The 20,797-nt window shown below is 36.1% G+C and overlaps 2 protein-coding genes and 2 long non-coding RNA genes across 6 annotated transcripts; 1 reads left to right on the top strand and 3 right to left on the bottom strand.

The window, feature by feature from the left end:
* Nucleotides 1-701: 701 nt before the first annotated feature.
* LOC125209147 (3-ketoacyl-CoA synthase 1-like) lies at nt 702-2,959 on the bottom strand. Its single transcript, XM_048108759.2, has 2 exons — nt 1,914-2,959; nt 702-1,702 (listed from the first exon to the last, which is right to left on the bottom strand). The coding sequence occupies exons 1-2, from the start codon at nt 2,732-2,734 to the stop codon at nt 949-951; spliced, it is 1,575 nt and encodes a 524-aa protein (XP_047964716.1). The 5' UTR covers nt 2,735-2,959; the 3' UTR covers nt 702-948.
* Nucleotides 2,960-7,718: 4,759 nt separating this feature from the next.
* Nucleotides 7,719-11,042, bottom strand: CIPK9 (CBL-interacting protein kinase 9). The gene is made up of 12 exons (XM_048108794.2): nt 10,645-11,042; nt 10,423-10,494; nt 10,228-10,335; nt 10,038-10,118; nt 9,412-9,465; nt 9,210-9,335; nt 9,049-9,138; nt 8,846-8,968; nt 8,660-8,767; nt 8,467-8,583; nt 8,130-8,261; nt 7,719-8,003 (listed from the first exon to the last, which is right to left on the bottom strand). The coding sequence occupies exons 1-12, from the start codon at nt 10,909-10,911 to the stop codon at nt 7,917-7,919; spliced, it is 1,365 nt and encodes a 454-aa protein (XP_047964751.1). The 5' UTR covers nt 10,912-11,042; the 3' UTR covers nt 7,719-7,916.
* A 5,106-nt stretch (nt 11,043-16,148) lies between these two features.
* LOC125214284 (uncharacterized) lies at nt 16,149-18,489 on the bottom strand. 3 transcript variants are annotated; one of them, XR_016134873.1, is made up of 6 exons: nt 18,270-18,489; nt 17,430-17,558; nt 17,268-17,348; nt 17,029-17,158; nt 16,477-16,635; nt 16,149-16,339 (listed from the first exon to the last, which is right to left on the bottom strand). It is a non-coding gene; the product is annotated as an uncharacterized LOC125214284 (long non-coding RNA). The 3 variants fall into 3 exon arrangements; XR_007175094.2 differs by lacking the exon at nt 16,149-16,339 and having other exon boundaries at nt 16,352-16,635; nt 18,270-18,488; XR_007175095.2 differs by lacking the exon at nt 16,149-16,339 and having other exon boundaries at nt 16,352-16,635; nt 17,104-17,158; nt 18,270-18,488.
* On the top strand, nt 16,201-16,954 carry LOC125214292 (uncharacterized). Its single transcript, XR_007175096.2, has 2 exons — nt 16,201-16,330; nt 16,419-16,954. It is a non-coding gene; the product is annotated as an uncharacterized LOC125214292 (long non-coding RNA).
* Nucleotides 18,490-20,797: the final 2,308 nt, after the last annotated feature.

Below are 20,797 nucleotides of genomic sequence, written 5' to 3'. Positions count from 1 at the left end.
GTATTGTTTCTATTTTAGAAGACGCTTCATTTTTAATGGGACGGTCCAAAATAGAAAACGTTTCATTTGTAATGGGATAGAATGGGGTACTACTTTTAAGAACTAAATAAATATATGTATGATTCTATTTGAATTGAAAAATACTACTAGTACTCCATAGGTTTAGATACGAGCAATTGAGTAGCTTCCTAGTAGGTTAGGTTGGTGTGCGACTGATGGGAATTAGACTAGTACAGTATTTAGTTAGGCACACATGATCACGCTGCTATATTTCTTAAATCCCTATCATATGATATATCAATACTCATTTTAGTCAAACTTACTAGAGAGAAAGTAGAAAGTTAGTGACTTTGATACGCTCCTATTTTTCTTAAATCCCTCTCATATGAAACACCAATAGTCTCAACGACATGGACATGTCATTTTAGTCAAACTTACTACAAAGAGAAAGTAGGAAATTAGTGGTTTTTGTTTGCATTATAGGTTGCAATTAATATGCAAGGACTAGCACAGCTGTTGTGGTTTTACTTTCTCTTCCATATAACTCTATGTTTTCAAAGTCGAACATGTAAACGAATTCACATATTTATCGGTTAAAATGATAAACCAATCAATAAAGTTTACAAATAAGTTCAAATATAAAACGATAAAATAATTTTTGCAAGAAAAAGAGTAAGCAAAATGGATAAATATTTCATGAATTAATAACAAACCAATCCAGTTTTTCCTTTTCATAATAGTTCAATATCCCAGTGGATTTTATGTCCAAACCAGACCGAGCAACGCCCCGGTTGAATCGTTCCGATCCAATTTTTAAAACACATGAATCGTATTCCTGTGAAGTATATTAATGCACAATTCCACATCTAAAATAAAAAAAAAAAGATTTTGCATGACAAGTTAATCATCAACAATCTCATGTGTATGTATGTATATATATAGCCAGAATTAACTGGCTGTGGCGGAGGCAGAGGCGGCGGCAGTGGAAACCGGAATTTCAACAGGGTACTTATGTATACAATCCAACCACGGATTATTACTTTTTAGGCATTCTTCAACAGATATTTCCCTCAAAGCCTTCCACACCGCACTATTGCACTTAAAACCCGACCCGAACGCAATCTGCCACACCCGGTCCCCCCTCGAAACCCGGCCCTTCGCCTCCGTGTACGCCAGCTCATACCACAGCGAGCTGCTCGATGTGTTCCCGAACCTATGCAGAGTCATCCTGGACGGCTCCATGTGCCACTCGCTCAGCTGGAGGTTCTTCTCGATCGCGTCGAGCACGGCCCGCCCGCCCGCGTGGATGCAGAAGTGCTCGAATGCCAGCTTGAAGTCCGGTATGTACGGCCTCACCCGGGCCCCGAGCACCTTCCTCTTCACCAGCCGAATCAGGAACATCACCTGCTCCGACAGCGGCAGCACCAGCGGTCCTAGCGTCGTGATGTTCGTCTTCAGCGCGTCCCCTGCCACCGCCATCAGCTCCCGCGCCAGCGAAACGCCAACCGTCCCCTTGTCGTCCTCCCTCTGGTAGACGCAGTTGTAGCTCTTGTCGTCCGCGCCCTTGTGCGTCCGCACTGTGTGGACGAGCTCGTACTTGGACCGGCGCCTGTCCCGGCCCTTGTTCGAGAGGAGGACCGCCGCGCCCCCCATCCGGAAGATGCAGTTGCATAAAAGCATGGACCGGTCGTTGCCGAAGTACCTGTTGGCAAATAAAACAAAAATAAATATAGTCGGGGACGGGGACGGACGCAGAAAAAGAAATTAATGAATGCCAGAAAAAGTACTTTTAGTTAAAGGAAAAATTTAACAAAATAGGCATGGGCTTGGGTCTTTGCTGACTTATGTCAGCAAATAAATATACGGTCCAGGTAAAAAGAGAACTGAAATTATTATATAAATTCAATCATTACCAGTTGAGGGTTATGTTCTCAGTGCTGACGACGACGGCGTAGGTGTCGGGGTTGGCCTGGAGGAGGTGCTTTGCGAGGTCGATGGAAATCAGCCCCGCGCTGCAGCCCATCCCGCCGAGGTTGAAGCTCTTGATATCTGTCCTCATCTTGTAATGATTAACGATCATGGAGGAGAGAGAAGGCGTGGGGTTAAACAAGCTGCAGTTCACGATCACGATCCCGATCTGGCTCGGGCTGATCCCGGTGCTGCTGAAGAGCGAATCGAGAGCACCGAACATCACGTTTTCGGCCTCGAGCCTCGCCTCGGCCATGGAGAGGTTCGGGGGATGGGAGGTGATCCCTCTCGGAAAGTAGGTCTCATCTCCCAGCCCCGACCGGTGCGAAATCTTGTTTTGGAAGTTGATCGATTCCTCCCCGAAGGCTCCGCTATCCGCGGACATTTTTAAGAATGACTCCACGGATAGCTTCCTCTCGTCCTGCGGCTTGTAGCACGCAAAGTCGACGAGGTAGATTGGGCGCGGCCGCTTGGCCCAGTAAATGCCTAGGGGCAGGGTCAGGGCGGCCGCGCCCAATAAAATGGTGGCCGTGTCAAGGAGGAGTGTCCTGCTCGTCCAGGCCTGGACGAGCAGAGGCACCACGGCCAAGAAAAGGAGCACGGTGGCCGGGTTGCGCGAGTATCCGTAGCCTAGCTTTACGTACTTGAGCTTCACCGAGTGGAGAAAGTCCGGGAGCTTGCGACGGATCTTGATGACGATGGGGGACGAGTCCTTGAAGTCGACTTCGGCTAGGAGCCGCTCCTCGTTCATGTCGATGGGTTCCATGGTAGCACGAGGTTGGTTGGTTGTTGGTGGTTAGTTGGTTTGGGGTGAGGGAGAATGAAATTAATTCAGAAAGGATGGAAGAAATGAGGAGCAATTTGGGTGTGTATATAAGTTATGATATGAATGATTGGGAGAAATGGTGTAGAGGAAGATAGTTCAACAACCAAGATGAAATAGATGGGATTTGATTACTTGTGCAAGAAAATGGGGGCTACCTATTATAGGTAACGTAGTTGATCCATGTGGGATTATATATTTGACCAAGTGGCCATGTGAGAAAAAAAAGAGTTCTCATTCATTATATAATTAATTATAGAAGGATCATAAATGAGTCAGATCTATACTATTCATGTTTAAGCGAGCTCTCGTTCATTAGCGTATTCATAATAGTCAGGCTATAAATAAGTTAGACCTATACTATCTACATAATATTGATATGAATTTTATTATGCCTATTTTTTATTTTTGAATATATATATACATATTTTCTTTTATTTTTTGCTTTTAATTTTAATATTTTCTTTCTTCTTTCTTTCTTTCTTTCTTAAATGAACTTTTTGCAGTAATTTTTCTTCATTTTTTTGTAATTTGCGCCCTGCCTTGCTCTCCCGCAACGCATGTGTCAAGGCCGCGCCTTAGGTCCCTTGAAAAAAGGGGGTGCGTTGCGAGTGCCCATTATTAATAAAGACGTTTAAATTTGATATTTTGTACTATTTCTCGGACGTTTTGATATTTTTTTGCATGACTATTATTCCCATTTCATTCATAATTAATCGAGACGTATTGATATTTTTGTGTATATGACTATTATTCCCATTGATTCCACTCCATTTCCATATTTGGAGCCCACACACTTTGAACCACGTGTAATGGTGGTGGCATGTTATTCAATAAAATATTAATGGGAGAGTACATGTAGACCTTTGGCAAAGAGTATAGTAGTATTAAAAAGTGGGGAGACAGTTGGCTATCCTCAACCAACAAAACTAAATATATATGACCCTACTTTACCTTTTAAATACATAAATATTTGTACCATATCCATATAGAATTTAGTTTGTATAGAGTCCGTCTATTACCATATTTACATGTGATTAAAAAGTAAAAACTATGTCTAATCCGATATTGTTTGTTCACTATTATTTTGTCTATCGAACCCAACGAATATGATTTATATATGAAATGGTGAACTAGTAAAATTCATAATTTTATACTCCCCCTGTCCCATTAGAAATGCAACGTTTTCCTTTTTGAGTTGTCCCACTAAAAATGAAATATTTCCTAAAATGGAAACATCACTCTCTCTACTTTTCTCTCTCTCTTACTTTACTCTCTCTTCATTAACTCACAAAACAACACTGCATAAAATCCCGTGCCGGAAACCAAATGTTTCATATTTATTGGGACGGAGGGAGTATATGGCTCTCATGATATATACTTCCTCTATCCCGCTTTAGCAGTCTCATTAACTTTTCTGCCCTCTTTTTGTAAAAATGATAAAAAATAGTTAAAGTCGAGAAATGGTAAAGTAAGAGAGACAATAATATAGAGAAGAGTCTTATCTACATTATTGTCTCTTTTACTTTACCATTTCTCGACTTTAACTATTTTTTATCATTTTTACAAAAAGAGGGCATAAAAGTCAATGGGACTGTTAAAGCGGGACGGAGGGAGTACTATAAGTTGGGGTTTGGTTAATTAGTTGGTAAATATTGGCGTGATTAATGCTAATTATCTTAGGTTTGATAGATGTGTGCTGCTAGCTGTTAGCTGCTGTCTAGCATCAATGGTTCCACATTTGGCATTTAAGTTGCCCAACTTCTAACATCCATCCATCAAGCTTCACTCTTTATAAGACCCATAAATCTTAGTACTAAAATATTAGTTCCCACCTTCATTGAAACACCAATTTTAGGGGTGATTTCTTGTGCGCGTTACCCAATGGTGGGCGTATCCGAAAAATATGATACTAGTAGAATAGATAATTCATCTATCTTGGAGTTATATGATTAGAATAATTTAAAATGTGTATATATTTTACTATTTATTTATCTTATCTTATCATATCAATGCAATAAATACATTGGTAAGACACTTTTTTCCTCTATCTGGTAGGTCAGAAGTTCGAGTTACATATGATAGATGGAAAACTGTTATCGATCCTCTATAAACAAAGGGAAAAAAACCATTATTATTAGGGGTCATGATGCGTATGGTCACCAAAGTTTTTTCCCATTTTTATTTTGGAAAAATACAGCTGGAAAAATCATGAATTTTAGTCATATTTTGCAAATTTAATATTTTGCTTGAAGTCTTATTTTTTCTTTGTGCGGTGGAAGAAATTGACTTTGATGCGTCGATATCGTTCAAGAAATCATCTACTGTTGTTTCATTTATAAATTTCACAAAACTTCTTTAAGAGATAATATTAGTAATAATTTTTTCTGATTAATAAGTAATACAGCTTGTTGCGGTAATGGCTATGATTTGGGAAAGAATATTATTCAATCAATCTTTAAAATATTAATTAAATTTGATACGACGACTCTGATCAGATTGTCACGCCTCATTCTACTTATGTATATATAGCTATAAATTTCGAATTACTTAAAATAGAGTATATAAAATGCTTCAAAAGTCGACTACTTTTTAGGGAATATAGCAGCCTAACCTAAGCATTAAGTGTATATTTAGTCAAAACATCATGTGTTTAGATTCAAAGTTTCTTTAATTACTTTTACGAATATAATTGGAAATAACACTTCTCTACGTGTTGTTGTCTAAATTGGATATTTATCTATTTATGTGAGGTGAAATGGTTGAGTGAGAACAATTGTTGTTTGGTTACTCAGACGTTTACTTGTTTTAATTCAACACAAAACATGTTCGGTTTATAGAAGTGATTATAGCCAATTTAATGACAAAGTTTGATAAAAAAAATTGGTTAGTCTTATAATATTTGAAATCGGAATATTGAATTATTAAATTAAATTTTTATATTTTCATTTATATACAAGAAATGATGTCTTAGGTCATATTCTAATGCTTATAGCATCTAATCCAAAATTAAGACCAAATCTCCACCCTTATATTTTAAAATGAGTGGATGAGATTAAATCTTACGAATCTCAATAAATAGTAGACAAAATATCAACAAAAGGGTAATATCGTCGTTATGTTATCATATGATAATTTTCGTGAATGTTTTTTATATCAACATAGTGTATTACAAATATCAACAATATGACATAAGAATATCAACACTAGTACAAAAAAAATATCAACACATATTTATTGAGATTTTTACATGATTTTATTAAGATTTTTTGATGAATTTGTTGATAAAAATCTGGTTATCAACATTTACGAAAACTAAAATAAAAAATATCAAATTTCATCATCCGAACGTTGTCGGAACATATGCAATTGAGATCTCGTTGGATTCCTTATAAAATTATCTTTAATTTGATATAATTTTTGTGAAAAAATAATTTAAATCAAGAGAGTTACGTAAATTTAAAGTTTTAAGATGATTTTAATGAGAGGGAATTGACATTAATACCCTCTAATTTTATTTATTAATTTTCTTAATTAAAAATATAATCCATGTGACATTATTTCAACCACTAAATCTTCTAATTCAATGGCTAAGATTTAGTCTTAGTTTGAGATTGCTAATTAGTTAGCAATTGATCACTTACCATGATGTCTTATACTAAATCAAAATGATATTGTTTCAGGAAATTATTTCTTTTTTATTTTATTTTAATTAAATAATATTATTTTATAAATGAATAAAATAATTTTAAATATGGAGTATAATTTTGTGATTTAATATATTCGGTTTTCAAAGGTATAAGGCTTTATCAGAATTTAACCGTGATTAGTTTGGTTATTATCCTTGTAAAGACGTGGAGAAAACTCTAAAAAAGATTACTTTGACTATTGGTAAATAGAGAGAAATTCAATACCGTATTGGTCCAAACATGCTTATAATTAATTAATATAGTAATCAATAGTACTCCTACTAGATTACTAGTATATAGTGTCTAGAGTTATAGTACCAACTACCAATCATAATTCAATTCAAAATAAAAATATTACTAACGATATGTCTATGTTCAATAGAACCAAATAATTAATTACCTCCAAACTTAACAACGTAAACATCTAAATAAATGCATATAAATTACTCCTATTACGCCTTTATATGCTTCTAAATACTACTACTAAATAAAATACACTACAAAATATATTTGTGTGATTAGAGTTTTTTTGTATCTTTAATATTTACTTTCTTAGATACTAATTTTTGTTAAGATCGATTATTCAGTATTTATATGAAGTAGTGTTATAATTTAGTTTTAATTATTTTTAGGGAGGGAGTATATCTTAGGCAGTTGGCTGTCACACACCCTTCATTCATTTTTGACATGCAATGTGCATTGATGGTGAAATTTTCAAATTTAAGGCATGCATAGACATGATCACCAAATTTTTTTATATCCAATCTTATTAATAAACTCGTGACAAATTGTTTTTCAACCATTGTCATATTGCTCCTTCCCCACTCAGAAAGGAACTACACCAAAAAAAACTTTCTTGTGTTCAATGAATTATCATTTGCCATCCATCAATCATCATGATGTCGCATTATTTAGTGTTAGGAGTGGAAGACATAGTTGAAGACTTTTAGCCCAAAAATAGCCCACCTTGATTGAGACGATCAAATATAGCTCCATTCGTCCCAATTTAAAAGTCTCTGTTTATCATTTTGATCCACCCACCATTTTTTTTTTATAATTACTAAGAGTATCTATCGGCAGACCGAGTGACTATTTTCCGCACTGATTTATAGGCATCTCAATGGATGGGAGAGCTGGTCCAAGGATTTAATGCTGCTCCATACCCGATCCATCCGTCATTTTAATCTGTCCCCACTTAAAAAATATCAATCTATTTTTAATATATTGATATATGCACATTTTATTAACGTAGTCCATTCATATTCTGCTAACGTTTTTTCATTTACATATTTCCACCCATTACACAATCAACAAATTACTAAAATTCGTGTCGAGTCAAACTAAGACTCCTTAAATGAAACCGGAGAGTAACATAAAAGAGTAAAGGTTTGAGTAGAGAAATGGGTAACTATGTATGCATAATTTGGTATTGGTGTTCAGGTGGCTGTGGCTTGGTCATCATTTAAATTTGATTCACCAGTCCAGACAATGTCTTTTAAACCCGACGAGAAGTTCTTGTAAAACTGCAACACGTTAACAGACGATGAAACACAACTTAATTAGGTGTGATCCGAGTCACGACAATCACAGGATAAATGAGAACAATTATTAATCTCTTAAAAAAAATGTATGATGGTGAGATGCCTTGCCTTGTGGAACTCGAGGGTGTCGCCTCCGGTTTTACGAAGCTCCACCATGTGCAATGAAGGAGCCACCTCAAATACCTCTGTAACTACAGCTAGCTGCCCCTTTCTTCCTGTCCTATCACCTTTCAATTTCATCTGCCACACCATATAAATACATTAAACACCATTAATGTGAACCTAATAGTTAATATTCACCTAATTAAAACTCTCTTTTTCCATGTTAATTGAGTCATTTTTCTATTTTGAAAAGTTCCAACATAATTGGGTCATTTCTATTTTTGGCAAAAAGTAATCTCCTCTTCATCTTTCTTACTTTATTCACAAAGAATGGAAGTAGTACCTTATAGTTTCTTTTGTTAACATTGAAACCCATAGGCTTGGCCGCTTCCTCAATTTTCGTCATTATCTCATTCGGGGGTCGTTTTGATGTAAAGCAAGTTTCCCTCTTTACTAGCCCCTGCAGAACCAACTACAACTGCTCATCTACTTAGCTAATCACACACACAGACACACAAACCATCTAATATTTATACCGTCTGCTTATTGAACAGATTCTCAAGACTGAAACCTTCGGACCGAGATATCAGCTCAAAGGCATTCATCGATACTGGCTTCTCTATCCTTTCTGTGACAAGAAGATCCTGATATAACCAATCTCAACCGAGTCAATACTCAAGTTAACAAAAAAAAATTATTTTTTTCTTCGAACTTATTCTTACTTGATTGTTACTGAAGACAGCATCAACGTCATCAAGGCTTACATCCTCATCCTGTTCAAAATGAGGTGCCTTGTAATCTACTCTGAACCACTCATGTTCTAGAATTTCAGGAATAGTCATTCGCTGCAAATGACACATATTTACTCAAAAACATTCAACTAAATGATGCACAGACCAGTGACTATCAGTATTTAAGAACTCACAGTTACTGGATTTGGATCCAGGATACGCTTGATCACGTCTTTTGCACCTGATGAAAACCATGAAGGGAGAAAGAATATTGCCCTTTGAATCTGGAAAAGAACCATTACTCACTTGAACACATTTGAAAACAACTGACTATCATAAAGCAACAGAAACTCACTTTCCTATATAAAGCCATTAGGTTGGGCTCATCAAAAGGTAGGTATCCAGCCATCAGGACGAAAAGAATAACCCCACAAGACCATACATCTGCTGAAGTGCCATCATAGCCTTTATCCGTGAGCACCTGAAGGGGAAAACATATCTCACATGCTTTAAACTGAAAATCAAACTCGACTCTTCTTAAACTATGAGACAAGCACCTCGGGTGCCACATAATTTGGTGTGCCGCAGGCTGTGTGAAGCAGTCCATCATCCTACATAAATATCACCATGAGATCTTCAGTTAGCACTTCTTCTTTAGAAACTCCCCTCAAACAGCAAACGGCCATTTAATACTTCCCATGACAGTGTCCAAAGCCACAAAATGAACATTATCTTGTAAAGAAAGTAGTTATCAACAAAATACTCAGGGATACTCTAAATGAAGGAGGGGAAAAGAAAAAAAAGGAACAGGCAAATGAGGCAAGATATCTAAAAGAGGAAGTAAAATAAGGTCACAAATGTTCCTTCAAATAGGGACTAGAGCAAAACCAAGCAACAGATTAAAAACAATCAGACACGTATATGAAAATCTACTTATAGATATTGATGCCAAAGTAGAGCAGCATTTTGTGGCACAAACAAGGTTGTCAACACAACAAAATTGAAGTTAAAACTACGACTGGGGGCCAAAATGACAAAACCAGGCAACACAAAAGACGGATTGAAGAAACATGTTCTGTTGAGGTTTAAATGGAAATAGAAATAATGTAAAGACTTCAACTATACGATAGACAGAAATATCAGGTTAGACAAACTCAAATAACATAAGATACGAAGAGCTAACCCGAACTTGTTTTGAAATTGCACTCAATCCGAAGTCTGAAACTTTAAGAGTACCATAGGAATCCCGCAAGAGATTCTCCGGCTGCAAAATTTAAAAGGAAATGCACAACGCTTTACTAAAATACATGGAAGAAACTGAACTTCTTATCAAAGCAAAATGCATATATTCATGTGATGAAGATGCATCTAACCTTGAGATCTCTATGGTATACACCTCTACTGTGGCAGTAGTCCACAGCATTAATGAGCTGTTGAAAGTATCTCCTAGCACTATTCTCGTCAAGTTTTCCATATTTAGCCTACAAAAATATGGGAATGGCATTTATAAATGCAAGCAATTCTTCAAACGGTATAATATCTCGAAATTCTAAACAGTGACAACTTACAATTTCATCAAAGAGTTCACCTCCGTCAACATATTCGAGAACAATGTAAATCTTAGTTTTACTAGCCATAACCTGTTGAAGATGCAAGTAGAATTCAATTATACATATGCTCACCAATTTAAACGAATTGAAGTAAATTACGACTGTGAAATCCCTAAATTATAGGCATGATGAAATCACTAAGGAAATAGCGCGAAAGGGGGAATTCAAAATCAAAAGCACCTCAACCAAATTGACGACATTGGGATGTTTGATGAGCTTCATCGTGGAAATTTCTCTCTTAATCTGCTCGACCATCCTGTGATGGAGGATTTGGTCGCGCTGGATGATTTTAATGGCGACTCGATCGCCGGTCTCGGTGTTGGTGGCGAACTTGACCTTGGCGAAGGAGCCTCGTCCCAGTGTCCTCCCGAGCTGATACTTACCGACGCGCGTTCTCGGCCGCGGCGTTGATGATGATGATGATGATGATGTGGATGTGCTGCTCATTTTCCGTCGACTCTGTGATTACTCGCCTTTCTCTTTGATGCAAAGGCAAATTTTGCAGGAGAGTTGCAGAAGAGATGATGACGTGGCTTCGCTATTTACCAACTGAATTCTTTTCCTATCCACTTTCATTCCTTTCCTATTCCCAATAATATATCCCCATTTCGGTTTGACTGATAAGATAAAATTTTAACTTTTTTTTAATGTTGTTCAGTTAATTAGATATTTTTATACTTATAAGAGCACTCCCAATGGAGTTCCCTAAAAACTCCCTTATTTCTCCCTAACTCCTGCCACATCAGCGCCACATCAGCACCAAAATTTATCCCCAGTTTTTAGCCAAGTGCTACATTGGTTTCTCCCTTATTTCTCCCTTATTTCTCCCTAACTCAACATTTCATTTTTACATCATTATTTTTTATATTATTTAATTTTCCCTACAAATGTATTTAATAAATAGACTAATAATGAACAATTCATCGTTGTATTAATCATTGGAAAATATAATACAACGAGAAAAAAAAAACTACAAATAAAAAACGCAAATAAACAAAGATTTAAAAAAAAAAAATCTAAGACGGAGGGGCCGGAGGGGCGTCGGGATCGAGCCCCAGCGTACTCTGCAGGTGTTGGATGCATTTCCAGAGGGCCGCCTTTTCTTCAGGGGTCCCGCCGCCGGTGAAGTACAGCGTGTACATCTGGGTCAGATTGGCGACATTGCTCGAATAAGTGGCTTTTTCTAAGTCGATGACGGATTCCGACGCGACTTCCGACGTTGCGCCCTTCCCCTTCCGCCTCCCCTTCGCCTTCTTCACTCCCTCCGGGCGCTCGTGCGGACCATCCCCACTCAAGTCGATGTGGGCCGCGCTCCCCTCGCTCTCCGAAACGCTAAGTCGCGAGCGCACCGATTTCCCGTGCAGCGCGTCGTGCATTCCCGTCCGGAATTTGGGGAGATCCTTCAGCTTATCGTAGATGTTCCAATACTTGAAGCCCTTCGTCGACAAGTACTGGCTACTATACATCCGGATGGCCTCATCTCGGACCATGTGCTCGTTCTGGCCACTCGTCATGTGAGTCATCAAGTTAGAATAAATACCGTTGAAGTGCCCGCAGTCCCTCATGAGGCGCTCCCAATGCCGACGGATCGCCTCGCTGCCATGGTCCTTCATTGAGGCAGTCTTGTGGCTCCTGTACTTCGCGGCAATCCGCTCCCAGAATATGATCTCAGTCTGGTAGTTGCTGCGCTCCGCGTCCTGTGACGTGTCCGCCCAGCAGTCGGCTATCAGCTCGGACTCTTGCAGAGTGTAAGTAGTCCTTACCCGCTTCGGCCTCTCATCGGAACCCGTATCAGTCGCAGCCGACGACGCCGGCGCCTTCCCCCTCCCGCTCCTAGAAGGCGGCTCGGTGGGCGTTTCTTCCACCTCGAAGTCCTCCGCGCTCAGTGTCGCGGCCTGAGATTCTTGGTCGCCTGGGGTTGATCCGGGGGTGTCGAACTGGGGCCGATACACATCGTCGGCTGGAAAGGGCATTCTGCCGGCAGAGTTGAAGTACGGAGAAAGTCTCCGCGCCGGAGGAGTCTGCAAAGGAGACGGACCCCCGTATGGAAGTTGGCCGGGAGGAGAACCCATCGCCAACAACGACTGCATCCACTGCTCGTTTGCTTCATCCGTGTTGGGAATTTGTGAACTCGACTCTTTCCCCTTACCCTTATCCTTACCCGATCGGGAACTTTTCTTCCAAAAGCTCATAATTTTGATGAAAATTGAAGATTGGGAGAAGAGATTGAAAATGGAGAGAATGAAGATTGTGGGTGATGAATGGAGGAAGTGGAGGAAATATTTATAGGGGTGGAATGTAAAATAGCCGTTGGGTTCAAAAAAAAAAAAAAAAAATTTTAATTATCGCCGATTATCGCCGAGCGTCGCCACAGTGGCCGGCGATCGCTCGGCGATAATCCGGCGTTAGAACGCCACTCGGCGAAGCAACGGCAACATTATCGCCGAATTATCGCCGACTTCGCCACAATGGCCGGCGATAATTCGGCGATAACCGGCGATTTATCGCCGAGAATTCGCCACCTCCATTGGGAATGCTCTAAATACATTATTATGTTCGTAGTAAAATGGCAATACTTCTTAAAGTTACACCACACCACATATACAGTAATATTATAAATGTTACATAATAATATTTAATACGCTAGACAGTAATCTAGCATGTATTGTTGTCCGAGAAAAATTATTGTATAGTGTATAAAATATTGTTGGCCTTTTTCTATCCTTAAACATTTTTTTTATTGTCACATGTCAGCTGATTATTCGTCCACGTGTATAAATGATTGGCTAGGAATTGTGGTATGATGTTACTTTAAGAGGTAGTGACACCCTAACCTCTCCTACATTATTATAGTTGATGACTTAATTAAGAACTATTTTAAAATAAAAAATTGAGAGTTTAATGCAAAAAAAATGTACACAAAACATATAAAAAAAAAACATATGCAACACAAAATTAATCTGATTCAGTTCGTGGTTGGTGCTGTTAAATAGGAATAGTACCTTTTGTGATTTCAAGTGATAATTTTATTTTAAGATAGTTTTTAATTGAACCATACACCAATGTCATATAGTAGTAGTATTAGCTTATGAATTTTGAGCATGACTAATTCGGTCTAGTTCAATTCAATTCTGAACAATTTCAGAATAAGTTAATCTTGAACAACTAAAACTATATTAAGTGTTCAAAAATCCATCATTTTAATTTATTAGGAGAGTATTTATTTTTCTCTGATTTTATTATCTTTACTTATCTATTTAATGTTTTTTTCACCTTTTTTCTTTTCACTTTATTAAATATACTTCCTTAAATTTTATGTAAAAGAAATACTCCCTATATACATTAATTTGGTATAATAAATCTCTCTAATGAAATGATAATAAAATGATATTTTCCTACCATTGGTATTTTTCTCCTATGTACTATGACAAAGTACTACTCCCTCCCACATAATTTGACTCACTATTCTATTTTGGATCATTCCATATAATTTGACACACTTTATTTTAATCATTTTTGGTAGTGAATCTCATATTCCACTAACTCATTTCTACTCACATTTTATTATAAAACCAATACTTTAAAAATAGGATTCACATCCCACCAACTTTTTCAACTCACTTTCCATTATATTTCTTAAAATCCGTGCCAGATCAAAGTGTCCTAAATTATGTGAGACGGAGGGAGTACTCCCTCCGTCCCGCTTTAGCAGTCCCATTGACTTTTCTGCACTCATTTTGTAAAAATGATAATAAATAATTAAAGTGGATAAATAATAAAGTAAAAAAGAGAATAATATAGAGAAGAGTCTTATTTACCTTATTTTATTTTTTACTTTATTATTTCTCCACTCTAACTATTTATTATCATTTTCACAAAACGAGTGCAGAAAAGTCAATGGGACTGCTAAAGCCGGACGGAGGGAGTATTATATTATATTTTGATCTAGGAAATTCCAATTTCGGGGAACATTATTTCTGTCGTCCACGCATGTCGATTGATAATTATTATTCTTATATTATTATCCACAATTTGACGTATGCGAGTTGGATTCTTTCCATTATGGGCAAGATGCCTTTCTGATCCATGAGTTAGAATAATTGATACGTAAACCGTCTCATCCATCCATTTATATCTTTGACTTTTGTTACATTAAATTTAGAAAAATATCTTCTTTTTTACTTGGATTTTAGATAAAAAGATTTTTCAGCTATTGTAATAATTTAAACAGAAGAAATAGACATTATTATAATTTCACTCTTATAATTATAATTCACCATCACAAAACATTTTAATCGTAGAATGACTTAACTTGCCTTTGCCTATGATTCATGAGTATATGCTTCTTAACCATATTTTGCATTTGATCACAAAACTTTTCAATACCTTAATCCAAATATAACTATTTGTATAATCTCAATGGCCATCTTTCGTTATTACAAATTTACACTAACAAACCGAGTATTTTGAACATGCATATTTTGTTCTCTCTCTTTTTAGAATGTCTTATTTTTCTCTATTGAGTTGGCTAGTTCCAACTTACACGAATTAATATCTTACCAAGTATTATGGGCTCATATTGAGGTGGGTCTTTGGCCTTCATTGATTAGCCTAATTATAATCGGTCTCATCAACCAAGCCCATCCACATTGAGAAATACAATGGACTAAATAACCAAGCCCATCCACATTGAGAAATACAATGGACTAAATAAATGAAGAATAAAGTAAAAAATGAAAAAGTTGAGAGATGAAGAGAGAATAAAATAAAAAAGAATAAAGTAATCTGTTACTTTTGCTAGAAAAGGAAATTACTCCACTATAATAAAACGTACTAAAATAGCAAAATAACTCCTCTACACAGAGGGAGTTTATTAGAGTATGACTATAACATAAGTAGACCACATTCTTTAACTAATCATTATAAAACTTAATAAATAAAAGTGAAAATCATGTACTACTTCACTGATTTTTCATCTGCATTTATTAAAACCGGTGCAACCAAAGAGTAGGATGTGTAATTGCGGAAGGAGGGAGTATCTATCTACGTTTTTCATTTTTCCTTAAATCCAATCCAATGTTTATTTATAATTAAGATAAAATAACCAAAGCTAGACCAATCGATTTATTAACTAGATTACCGGAGTTGGCATTAAAACTCTAGCCGCCAAAAAGTTGGACGTGCAATCGCGGACGAAGGGAGTATTTCTCCTCGTTTTTCATTTGTACTCAAATCCAATCCAATGTTGTTTTATAAAGATGAAATAACTAAATGTAGACCAGAAAAATCATATCAATTATAGGTACTACATAAATACTAGTAGTTGAGAAGATAAACCCTCCCAACAAGCATAAACATACCTCCTAAGATAAACCTGCCCTTCACCTCACTTCACTGGCTACACATTTGACTAGTATTGCTATCTTAAAATATTCATTATAAATGGGATTTGATGGAGTAAGACATAGGCAAACACTACCTTTTTTTTTGGGTGTAACATATTTTGATATAATTGTGGTTCAAGCGTGTGTGTATGGTGTGGTTAATGCTATTCCCAAAATTCAACTCTAAACTCTCAATCTAGGCAATCTGATGTAATATTTAAAATCCTCTATATGTTATATCATCCATCCTAACCTGCCAACTAGTATGTCTATGCAAACCTAAAGGCCACTAGTCAACTCTAACTATATTAAATACTATTATTATCAAATATGAACTCAAACCATGTAGGTAGTAACTACATGAACATATAATCTGCCTATAAAGCTACACGCCAAACAACATCATGTGTTTTTCTTCTAGCAGTTAACAACTAATTTGATGAAAAGGCACTCTGATGGGAGGGGAGATTCACCACTGATTTGTAGTTTTCCTACATCAGATATGAGATGATTAAGTTTGCTATATGCAGATCATATAAATCTCATCTCACGCTTTTTTCTCCAACGCAGATTTCTGATGGTGTCATATTCATACAAAGAAGATGTAAAACGGAGAAGGATTGAATACTTGGGATGGTCGGCGGTATGCTTGGCTGGTGGTGTGATGTTGGTTTGGTGGGAGCGGTGCTTCCATGCCACCAACCGGCAGGAGTGGATGGTGCCGCTGGGGCTAATTCTCTTTGTCACGCCTATCTTAGTTTGCTTCTCTCTCTTCTTCTCCGATTTCCTATCATCGTAACCATATCATATGTAATTTTCCATCTACAGACATGTATGCTACAATAATTACTCAGATAGTGATGAATATATAGTGTATATTGTATAATTTGAACTCTGGTGCTTCTGCTTCTATCTAGTTCACACAGAGTTTATCTCAGAAGCTTTGAGTTAACCACACCAGATATAGGTTGTTTTCTCTCTTTTGTTCATACTGCGTCGGAAAGTAGAGATTGGAAAATAGGACTTGTATTATACAAACATGAGCTTTAGTCATGATATTGTAGAATTATTATTTCCAATACTCAATGAATGTTAGATTATTACTATGTGGAAATGAATATATGGCAGATCTCTCATTCTTCACTCAGTTCTGATTCTGTTAATCAAAGATAATACTTACTAGATTTCTATAAGAATATTTAACATGCTCAGTGCTCTTCCTCCACCCAAGCTAAGTCATACTTCCATGGCATACCTTTTTTCTTCAGCATAGTGCAATTGGGATGCAGATTAAACAAAACCAGGCCATTCTGATGTAACATGACACAAGTTAATATAGTAACTTCATTTGTAATTAGTAATTATAGTAGTAGTAAATATCAAGTAAAATTGTAGATGATGACAAATGATTGTGTTTACCTCCACTGAGGTTGTATTGCTCAAGAGCGGGATATATGCAAGACAACGAAACAGAGCAGGCTCGGCATAGAAGCTAGAGAACTGCATTAAGGGATGGAATAGGGATGCAGCAATGGAATGGGGAAGAGGAGATGCAATGATAAAAGTTGCAAGGAAACTTACTAGAAGGACGGATTCGCAAATTTTCATGGTGAGCTGGAAATTGGAATGAGGCTCAGCTTGTCTGAAAAAACTTATGAAACCAGAAAGCAGCACAAGAGTATCCAGCATCTTTTCCAGTTAAGTGTAAAGCTACAGAACAACAATGAGTCAATGATACAAAGGAAAGATATACTAATATAATACGATCTTCATATTTAATAGCGATTAACGATTCCAAAAGCTCATGCAGAAATTTCAATCACCAAAATCTCTCAGGTTTTGAGACATAGTAAAGTAAGAAGTCATTTTAACAATAGACAACTGAAAATTAGATGCGAAAGAATATACAGCTTCCTAGTGCATAAAAAGGAAAATGGTTTGGAAGAGATACTAAAGCACTGTGCCATTATAATAGACTTAACTAGTTAAAAGTTAAAACAACCTTAAGTTCAAATTCACTTAAAACCTCACAAATGTTACATACATATATATACAGCATAAGCTCCCAATAGAAATTTCAGGGTTTAATTGATTCTCACCACAAATATGAGGAAGAATATGCTTATGGTTGAGCAAATACAAGCATTTTCAAAGTAAAGTATCTGTAGGGCCAAATAATGACTATAGCAACATGTTGAGAATCTATTCAAATGTGTGCAATGTGTTACTGCAAACAGCAAGGTAAGCTCGAAGTATGATAGGGAAATTGGGGTTAGAAGGTTAGCAAAGGCAAGCAAGACAAATACAGCCATACAAACAAAAGGAATTTAGATTGCAATTCTAGTCCACACTCCACAGTCAATTAGCAGACGATTAAACTAGGCAGACAGATGAATTTTTAGGTTTTAGGGAAGAGCTTACAAACAGAGCAACGATTGCAAAATTGAGGAGCTGCTGTTGCATTCAATTCCACTGAAGATAAAGCATCGGCAGTGTCCTGTTCTGGCAACAATTTCCGATTCGGAGGAATCAATAATACAAGCTGCCAGTCAAAATTCTCATCAGAAGAGGGACAGAGGAGAATGAAGTGAATCCACCATGGAGGATGTGGGCCCCAAGGTGACGACGACGATTAGACCAAAAACGAGGGATCCATTTTTGTGTGAACTTTTAAATTGATTAATAATTAACAATTAATTAATTTGCTGAAATAAGGATATTAATTTTGCTCCCTCCGTTCCACAGTAATAGATGCATTTAATTTTCTGCACTCGTTTTAAAAGAATTATAATAAATAATTAAAGTGGAGAGAGAGTAAAGTAAGAGAAAGAATAATGTAGAGAAAAGTCTTATCTACAATATCATCTCTCTTACTTTACTTTTTCTCTATTTTAACTATTTATAATTATTTTTTCAAAACGAGTGTGCAAAATGAAATGCCTTTATTACTATGGAACGGATGGAGTATTTGAATTAGTAATATTAGTATATTTTAAAGCAAATAATGACAATATTCATAAATAAGAGGCAGAGGTAATATTGAGAGAGGGGAATAAATGCATTGCGAGTGGACGAATCAAAATGGTTAATTGAAATATGTTCATAATTAACGGCAATAGTTACAAAAGAAGAAAAGATGAAATATAGTAGTAGTTAAAACTTTTGTACAACATAATCTAATGATTCTATTTCATCTAATCTTGTAGCACATACTTCCGCCGTCCCATAAAAATAAGTCATTTGAGATTGATACGAATTTTAATGTATATTAAATGATAAAGAAAAAAGGAAAAAAAAAAGTTTCTATAAATGGATATGGACTATTTCTATGGGACGGACGAAAAATGAAATATGACCTATTTCTACGAGACGGGGGAGTATATGAGATTCTAAGCTAAGCCATTTATGCAAAGAAATAGATTTACTATCTAGATAGTAGACAATAAGCTCGCTAACGAATAATTTCATTTAGCACTCTAGGACATCTACAATGAGGGCATTGTGTCATGTTCCTATTATCCTATATAATTATTTCATTTAGCAATTTAGGACATGCACAATTAGGATATCATGTCCTGTTTCCGCATGTGTGATTAAAACAAGCCGTGTTAGAGGGGGATGATTTAGCTTGACAAAAGCTATGCTCTTGTGAATCTCACGTGTTGGGAACTTGTGACTTGTGTAAATAGGGAGTATTTGTAAAGTGATGAATTATTATTAGAATATTGATGTTTAATTTTAATTGGGACATCAATAAAAGATAAGGAGTGCAATTTTTTTGATACTTTGTTACACTTTTCGCAGCATACTAAAGGAATAGATGAGTTTGATATTTGGACTGTATAACCAAATACACCAACATGATTCCAATTGAAGGACATTTAAGAGAATATTCACCCTCTCTCATTGGGCCTTGTCTATATTAATTAGTTATCAACACTTTCTAGAGCATTTTTAGATGTAAACACAATATGAAATTAAAACAAATTTCGAGTGGCATGGGACTCGTCCATCCTTAACCAAATGGTCAGGGGATCGATCCCTGCCTTTGGGTATGGAGCAGCTTTAAATCCTTGGGTCAGCTGTTTCACCCATTGAGGTGCCTACAAATTAGCACGAGGAATAATCACTGGGTTCGCTAGTGGATACCCTTGGTAATAAAAAAAAAACACTTATCACATATCCAAAAAATTTCCATTTAATAATTTATGGCAATTTTATCAACAAATTACTATTTTAATTCAATTAATTAGACGACGTGTCAATCGCTTATATCCCAAAAGAATAACGATGGATTACATGTCTATCATTTCCATTTTTATTGAGTAAATGCCTAAAATAATTTGAGACTACAATTAAATAATTTATCAAAATCAAGACTGTAAAAAACACATTAAAAAGTTATAAATTGAAATATAGTCATGAAAGTACAAGCTATAAACAATAACTAACCCTAAATCCAATCAACGAGAAATCTTTATCGAATAATTAATATCGTTGTTTATTTTTTGATAATCCATTAATATCGGTGTTTACAATGTTCCAAATCCAAATTAGGCTTCCAAACCATTATTACACAATTTAGTTGTAAATATAATTATGAATATGATGTAAAATAAATGATGGTTACGCATCTGCATAGGTTTGGCAGGAAATATTGCTAATTAACACCAAGTTTGGTAAGGGTATAATCACATGTTTATAGTGTCATACTAATTTGAAATTGTGAATTTATATTTATCAATTGAGAAACAATACATTTATGTCAAATTCTAAACTTACATATATACAAATGACAATAACAATTTATTTTACAAATGATAGAATAAAAATTGAATTCTAGGACTAAGATAAGAGTATACTAATTACATGAGATTTATAGTATGTCAGATGTCAGAAAAGGAGTAGATTTAGATATTTAATTGTGAATTTTATTTGGAGGTGGACAG

This window comes from Salvia hispanica, chromosome 2 (assembly GCF_029641045.1).
Source record: "Salvia hispanica isolate PSC_SH4W2 chromosome 2, Shi_PSC_v1, whole genome shotgun sequence".
NCBI classification, from domain to species: domain Eukaryota; kingdom Viridiplantae; phylum Streptophyta; class Magnoliopsida; order Lamiales; family Lamiaceae; genus Salvia; species Salvia hispanica.
This window is presented reverse-complemented; position numbering and strand designations above follow the sequence as displayed.